Source organism: Littorina saxatilis, linkage group LG7 (genome assembly GCF_037325665.1).
Source record: "Littorina saxatilis isolate snail1 linkage group LG7, US_GU_Lsax_2.0, whole genome shotgun sequence".
NCBI lineage: Eukaryota > Metazoa > Mollusca > Gastropoda > Littorinimorpha > Littorinidae > Littorina > Littorina saxatilis.
Window position 1 is genome coordinate 26,591,286 of NC_090251.1, and position 7,500 is coordinate 26,598,785.

At 51.1% G+C, this 7,500-nt stretch overlaps 2 protein-coding genes and 1 long non-coding RNA gene across 3 annotated transcripts in view; all 3 read right to left on the minus strand.

Annotated features, from left to right (window-relative positions):
- LOC138971046 (excitatory amino acid transporter-like) overlaps window positions 1–7,500 on the minus strand; it is a 25,718-nt gene that overhangs the window by 14,030 nt on the left and 4,188 nt on the right. The window lies entirely within an intron of this gene.
- Window positions 7–5,697, minus strand: LOC138971044 (uncharacterized). Its single transcript, XM_070343645.1, has 2 exons — window positions 923–5,697; window positions 7–631 (listed from the first exon to the last, which is right to left on the minus strand). Exon 1 carries the CDS (start codon window positions 5,239–5,241, stop codon window positions 1,582–1,584), a length of 3,660 nt encoding a protein of 1,219 aa, XP_070199746.1. The 5' UTR covers window positions 5,242–5,697; the 3' UTR covers window positions 7–631; window positions 923–1,581.
- Window positions 5,803–7,500, minus strand: part of LOC138971045 (uncharacterized) — a 2,565-nt gene continuing 867 nt past the window's right edge. Inside the window, exon 2 of the long non-coding RNA XR_011457153.1 lies at window positions 5,803–7,435. This is a non-coding gene — a long non-coding RNA (uncharacterized lncRNA). The remainder of the gene's footprint in view (window positions 7,436–7,500) is intronic.

Sequence of the window (7,500 nt, forward strand, 5' to 3'; positions counted from 1 at the left end):
GGTCACGTTTCAATATATCACTCAAGGTGATTATGAACCGGTTAATTACTACTAATTAACTAACCACACCACGATCCACTCTCGCAGGCATACAATTAAATAGAGTCAACAAAAGTATAAGTTTCAGACGCCTGTTTATGTATAAACTCTCCACCTCCCTCGAGCCTTCACTCAAAATATGTTCCTTTTACGTTCTCAACACGTAAAAAACCAGTGTTCACTGACAAAATGCCAGTAGTATGTAGAAAATTATAGGAACACGCTGAACCCGTGTAAATATAGTTAAATGAGAATGTTCTGTTCGAAAAGCTCTAGTTCGTGCAGGTGTCTCACACCCCACGTTGTCACTACTCCAATGAAATCATAGATACGAAAAGACAACGGTGGTCAACGGGGTGCGTACGACATGGTGCACTTAGCTTTATCTCTGCTGCTGCTGCTTAGCCGGTATGCTGGTTAGTCGGTTCGCTGGTTAGCCGGTTCGCTGGTTAGCCGGTTCGCTGGTTAGCCGGTCTCCTGGTTAGCCGGTCTCCTGGTTAGCGTAGCTTCAACGGGTCCCGCCAAAGTCAGCCGTGCAGATGTTACAGGAACGTAACGAACGAACGAAACGAACGAACGAACGAAACGAAGGCTGCAAACAGAAAGCATCGGTGCACTAAACATGTCAGCTACCCCTCACCCACCACCTTAAAACATGTCATCTTTAAATATCTCATCGAGCACGTGGGCCTGCACAAAACTGACTTTTTACAACAACAAAACAGCCATTTTCCGTCCTTCTCTCCCTATCTGCAAAAACCATATACAGATTAGTATTTTAGCGTCACAGAGAGTAAATTATGCGCTAACCTGGAAAGAACAACAGAGAGTATTTCATTCCACAACACAGACTCATCAACAGCGTTAAATAATGATTTATTACCTCAAAAGCCTATGATTGTACTCTCAATGGAAGCAAAGTCCGCCTCCTCCCTGGAACAGCCTCTGTTCGTCAACAGTGACCAAAACCGTCCAGAACCCCTTGTCGAATCCTTATGCGAAAGCCATCGTCGACGAAGGAAAGTTTGACGACTTGTCCTCAGCAAAATACGTGGCAGAGGAAAGGAATAACTTGTGGAAGTTCCCCTAGAGTGCCGAATATAATACTCGGTGAAAAACCATCATACTCTAGTAACTGTGTGTTAGGTCCTTCCCCTTCTGCCGCTGGGTGTCAAGTGTGTCGTCCTTGAGTCTCTGACAGACCACCTAGCCAAATACACGTGACTGACCTTGTCACCAAACCAGTCCAGCTATACACAATTCTGCCTCCCAAGCAGAAAAAAAAAGACACGAGAAACTCAATCCGTGAAAATCCCGTGTGCGCTGTCAGCGAAAAACCGACAGCCCTATGATAGCAGAAACCCGCACTGTGAAACTCGTGCGTTTCAAAACATCCGTGCTCGTAGAGCACTGTCAGCGAAAACTCTGCTGTGTCCAATATCACGCACAGGCGCTTTCTATCATACATTGACCCAGAACAGGCACTCCACTGAGTGACGCTTTCTTGGTCTCTGTCACCCGATCGTGACACACCTCCCCTCTTCAAGACGAAACCTCTGTTTCGCTCACAGTCATGTTCTCCTCTACAGCCCGAGAGAGAAAGTCAGCTCCAACATTGTTGGCGCCCGGAATGACGCGTACCGTGAATTGGTACGGTTGGAGAATCAACGCCCAGCGCATAAGTCTGGCGTTTGCCAACCTTGCAACCTGAAGATATTGCAGAGGTTGATGGTCCGTCTCCAGACAGAAAGGTCGTCCGTACAGGTACGCTTCGAACTTCTGGATGCCCCAGACAATGGCGAGACACTCGCGTTCAACCGTTGCATACGCTGCCTCGGCCGAGGTCAGCTTACGGCTGGCGAAGCAAACAGGGTGCAAAAACCCCTCTGTCTCCTGAAGCAACACTGCCCCAAGTCCCTTCCCTGAAGCGTCTGTCCTCAGCACGAAGTCCTTGTTCAGGTCTGGTAGTCGGAGAATAGGCTGACTGGTGAGTCGCCTCTTCAGGGTGTTGAATGCGGAGCTACATTCCTCAGTCCACACTACAACGGTCGGTTGTAGTTTCTTGGTAAGGTTGGTCAGTGGTAGAGCGATTTCGGCAAAGTGCGGGATGAAGCGTCTGTAGAAGCTGGCTAGGCCCAGGAAAGACCTGACTTCTTTCTTCGTGCGCGGTGGCTCCGCCTCCCGAATCTTCTGGATCTTGTCGTCCTCTGGAACGAGCAATCCCTCGCCGACAACATGACCCAGGAAAGACAATTCCCGAAATCCCAAGTAGCACTTGGACGGTTTAGCTCCCAGATTTCCGTCCTTCAACCTTCCGAACACGTCGCGCAGGGCGTCGAGATGTTCAGTCCATGTCTCTGTCGCGATCAGCACATCGTCGATGAAACTGCTGATGTCCTCGCGCTTCAATGGTTCCAAAAGTTTCCTCATCATGCGAGTGAAGACGGCACCTGCATTCTGTAGACCAAAAGGCATGACTGTCCACTGGAACTGGCCGAATGGAGTGGTAAATGCAGTCTTTGGGCGATCTTCCTCGGCAACTGGGATTTGCCAGTATCCCTTGGTGAGGTCCAGTTTGGAAAAGTACTTGGCCTTGGCCAAGTGACTGAAGAGGTAGTCCACGTCAGGCATGGGTTCCGCGTCAAACGCCGTGATTTTGTTCAGCTTCCGGTAGTCGACACAGAACCTGACGCGTCCATCCTTCTTCTTCACAAGCACAATTGGTGAACTGTAGGGAGAGTTCGCTGGCTCGATGACGCCCAACTTCGTCATGTCGGCGATTTCCTTCCTGACCACCTCCTTCTGGGCATGAGGCATGGGATACTGCTTCGTCCTCACTGGCTGTTTCTCCAGCAAGTCGAAGGTAAACTCCTCTAGATGCGTCTGAAGTGGTATGTCTGTAAGGACCCGTGCTGCATCCTTCAGGATCTCTTGCAGGTCCGCCTGCTGGTCGTCCCCAAGATCAGGTGAGATGTGCACGTCCGTGTGATCCTCACTAGCCTCCAGCGGACAAACTGGTACACGTCCTCCTCCCTGTTCTTCCGTTGTCTCGTCCATCACGACAGCAACTGCTTCTGTCACTTTGTCCTTTTCCCTGTAGGCAGTCCTTTCTATGTAGGCGCGCAGCAGGTTGGCGTGGTACAGGCGTGCTTTCCCGTTCATGACGATCCTGTAGTCGTTCTGGCCCACTTTCGCTGTCACCTCAAAAGGTCCTTGCCACTGCAGTTGTAGCTTGTTGTGTTTGACAGGTAGAAGTAGCAACACCCGTTCTCCAATCTTGAAGCTGCGCGGCCGTGCCTTGCGGTCGAATCCTCGCGCGTAACGCTGTGCTGCTCTTCCCAGGTTCTCTTGTGCCAGTTTGCAGGTCTCTTCAATCCTGTTCCTGAGTTCTACGATGTAGGTCGCTGTCGTCTGCACCTCCTCGTCAGCTTCTTCGTCTGTCCAAGCCTGACGCAGGATAGCCATGGGACCGCGTACCTGTCTGCCGTACAACAACTCAAATGGGGAAAAGCCCAAGCTCTCCTGAGGAACCTCGCGGTATGCAAAAAGCAATGCTGGGATGTACCTGTCCCACGTGCGTGGTTTCTCCTGAGCTAGTTTCCTCAGCATGGTCTTCAAGGTGCCATTGAACCTTTCCACCAGTCCGTTGCACTGAGCATGGTAAGGAGTGGTGAAGTGCTGCTCCAGTGATAGCAGTCGTGCTGCCTCCGCCATCACTCCTCCCGTGAACTGCGTGCCTCTGTCGGTGAGTACCTCTGATGGAATTCCCAGCCGGGACCACATAGTAACCAGCGCCTCAGCTACTCGCGTGGCTTCAATCGATTTCAGAGGGATCGCCTCTGGGTATCGAGTAGCGTAGTCCACCATGGTCAAAATGTATCTGTTTCCGTCCTCAGACGCAGGCAAGATGGGCCCGATGATGTCCACTGCCACCCGACGAAAGGGTTCGTCGATGAGCGGCATCTTCTCTAAGGGGACCTTCCTCACCCTTCCTTTGGCCACCACCTTCTGGCACTTATCGCAGGACGCACAGAAACGTCGGACATCCGTGCAGATGCCTGGCCAGTAAAAGTGGCGCCAGACACGATCCGTGGTCTTCTTGGTGCCAAGATGCCCTCCCAGAATCGAGTCGTGTGCCGTTGCCATGACACCCTCGCGAAACTCGCGAGGCACGACAACCTGTTTGAATGCACCTTCCTTGTTGCTGAACTCACGGTAGAGCAACTTCTTGTCCCTGAGGAACCTTGACCTCCCATGCTTCCCGCTCAGCTTCACCTTCCCCGACTTCGCGTGCTCCCGAGGAGTAGCTAAGGTCGGGTCAGAATCCTGAGCCTTCGCGAGAAGCGCGGGGGTCACGTTCCCCAGGGCAGCTCGTGCAGCAGGTAGGGGTTTGAGAGGTTTGTCCTCTCGCTCCGCCTGTGCCCGCGTGAGCACTGAAATGACGTCGGGAGACCGATAAACGGGAACCTCCCTGGTGACGCCGTCCACAAACTGAACCCGGTTTCCAATGAGCAGGTCGCATGGAGGATCGTCCATGACGACGGCCACAATGGTCCCCGTGAACAACGGTGTTACGACCTTGATCACTGCCGTGTTCAAGTCGTAAGCGTGAGATGCCTCGGCCATTCTCACCCTGATGCTGTCTCCTGTGTAGGCCATAGCTGGAACTAGACTCGCCCGAACCACTATCATGTCTGCTCCTGTGTCCCGCAGACCCTCGCCCTTCACTCCGTTAACGTAGACGTTGCAGTGGGGCTGGAAATGTTTCCTGGAGCACGGAACGCAGAGTTGTGGAATGGTGCATGAGCTCGTGACGTCCCTGAACTCCTCACTGCCAACAAAGTGAACGCCCTTCTGGTCAGCCTGTCTCTTGTGGCAGTCCTTCTTCACGTGGCCCCGCTTGTTGCAGTAGTAACACTGGATGTCAGATCTGGAACTCGATCCCTTGTGTCCCTGATCGTCCTTCCCGTCCTTGGGTCCTGAAGAACCCGAATTTCCCGATTTTCCTGGCCGTGAGCCTGAGGATTTGCCGGAGATCGCCTGGGCGTCCTCGTGTACTCTGATCCAGTCGGCTGCTTCCTGAGTAGTCTTTGGCTGGTGCTCCTGCACGAAGGTCACCACCTCAGGTCGCAGGCTGGACATCAGTTGCTCCATGACAATGAGGTCGGCAAGGTCGTTGACGGTCCAGTCCTTTTCGGCCATCTCCACCCAGCGCCGCAGGTAGAGATTAAGGCGTGCCACAAACTGATGACTCAGCTCGCCGCTCAGTCTCTTGCTGTTTCGCAGACGTCGTCGGTAGGCTTCAGCAGTCAGGTTGAAGCGCTGGAGTAACGCCTTCTTAAGTGCCTGATAGTCTCTCGCCTCGTCGTCATCCAAAGCGTTGTAGAGCTGCAATGCGCGTCCTTTCAAGCAGGTGCTAAGGCGGCTAGCCCACGTGGCCTCTTCCCACTTCTGGTCAGATGCAATGCGCTCAAACCGGCGTAAAAAGTCGTCGAGCTCGTCCTTGTCATCGTCGAACGTCGGCAGTCTCGTACGGTCGGCAACAAACGTCGGCGCGCTAGCCTGAGTAAGCGTACCCTTCTCGGCCTGTAGCCTAGCTAGCTCTAGCTGGAGATCGCGATCCGCCTGTTCCTTCTCTTTCCGTTCTTGTCTGTCACGTTCTCTTTCTTGTCTGTCAAGTTCGGCCTGTCGTTCGGCCTGTCGTTCCTGTCTCTCAAGTTCAGCCTGTTCTTTCTCTTTCCGTTCTTGTCTGTCACGTTCATCTTTCTCTTTCTTTTCTTGTCTGTCTCGTTCGGCCTGTCGTTCTTGTCTGTCAAGCTCGTCTTTCTTATCCTGTCGGTCACGTTCGTCTTGTCGTTCCTGTCTCTCACGTTCGGCCTGTCGTTCTTGTCTGTCAAGCTCTTCTTTCCTCGTCTGTCGCTCTATGTCTTCCTTACGTTCTAACTCCTTGCGCTTAAGCAAACTACGCGCTCTAACGCGTGCGTCTCGCTCTGTCTGTTCCTCACTACCAGGAGTCTCAAAAGTTAATCTCTTCGTAGGAGATCCCCCTGTAGCCATGGTTAGTTTAGCAAAGCTTTATCACCAAAGTAAGTCTAACGCAGCTATAGCTAGAATACGCGGTGACGAAAGCGGTGGATACAAAAATCCAGCAACCGGAAAATGCAGAAGAAAAATCCAAACGGTGTAGAACAAATCGCGTAGCCTACTTTATGGCTGCTTTTTGCGGTGAAACAAAGTGTTTCCCACAGCCGTGGCCTACTTTATCGGCTGCTTTTTGCGGTGAAACAGAGTGTCTCCCACAGCCTTGGTTAGGACAGAAGTCCTCGGACCCTTCCCCCCCAAAATTCCAACAAAGTCAAAATATGGAGAAAAATCCAAGTAAAACAAGACGGTAGAAATGTAACCTGTTACAGAATGCGAAACAACAATGAAGAGAAAACTGAGTAAAACGAATAACAAATCCGCTAACCCCGCTCAGCTCTCTGCAACGGAAAACTCTGAACGTACAACAACAAAGATTCACAAACAAAGGAAAGGGAGATAATCACAGTTAGCGCATACAATAACTCACAAATTACAATTTACATTTCCTGCAAGATGTGAATCGCTTAAGGTGTGGTATATGATCAAAACTATACAAAAAAGGGTAGCACCAAGCAGAAAATAAGTCGAGCACTGACGAGATTATCTGCTCTTAGTTATCCTTAATTGGTGGGTCTTTATCAGTTGGAAATTAACCGAGTAAATCCCGGCTTGGCCCCCATGTGTCACGTTTCACTATATCACTCAAGGTGATTATGAACCGGTTAATTACTACTAATTAACTAACCACACCACGATCCACTCTCGCAGGCATACAATTAAATAGAGTCAACAAAAGTATAAGTTTCAGACGCCTGTTTATGTATAAACTCTCCACCTCCCTCGAGCCTTCACTCAAAATATGTTCCTTTTACGTTCTCAACACGTAAAAAACCAGTGTTCACTGACAAAATGCCAGTAGTATGTAGAAAATTATAGGAACACGCTGAACCCGTGTAAATATAGTTAAATGAGAATGTTCTGTTCGAAAAGCTCTAGTTCGTGCAGGTGTCTCACACCCCACGTTGTCACTACTCCAATGAAATCATAGATACGAAAAGACAACGGTGGTCAACGGGGTGCGTACGACATGGTGCACTTAGCTTTATCTCTGCTGCTGCTGCTTAGCCGGTATGCTGGTTAGTCGGTTCGCTGGTTAGCCGGTCCGCTGGTTAGCCGGTCCGCTGGTTAGCCGGTCTCCTGGTTAGCCGGTCTCCTGGTTAGCGTAGCTTCAACGGGTCCCGCCAAAGTCAGCCGTGCAGATGTTACAGGAACGTAACGAACGAACGAAACGAACGAACGAACGAAACGAAGGCTGCAAACAGAAAGCATCGGTGCACTAAACATGTCAGCTACCCCTCACCCACCACCTTAAAACAT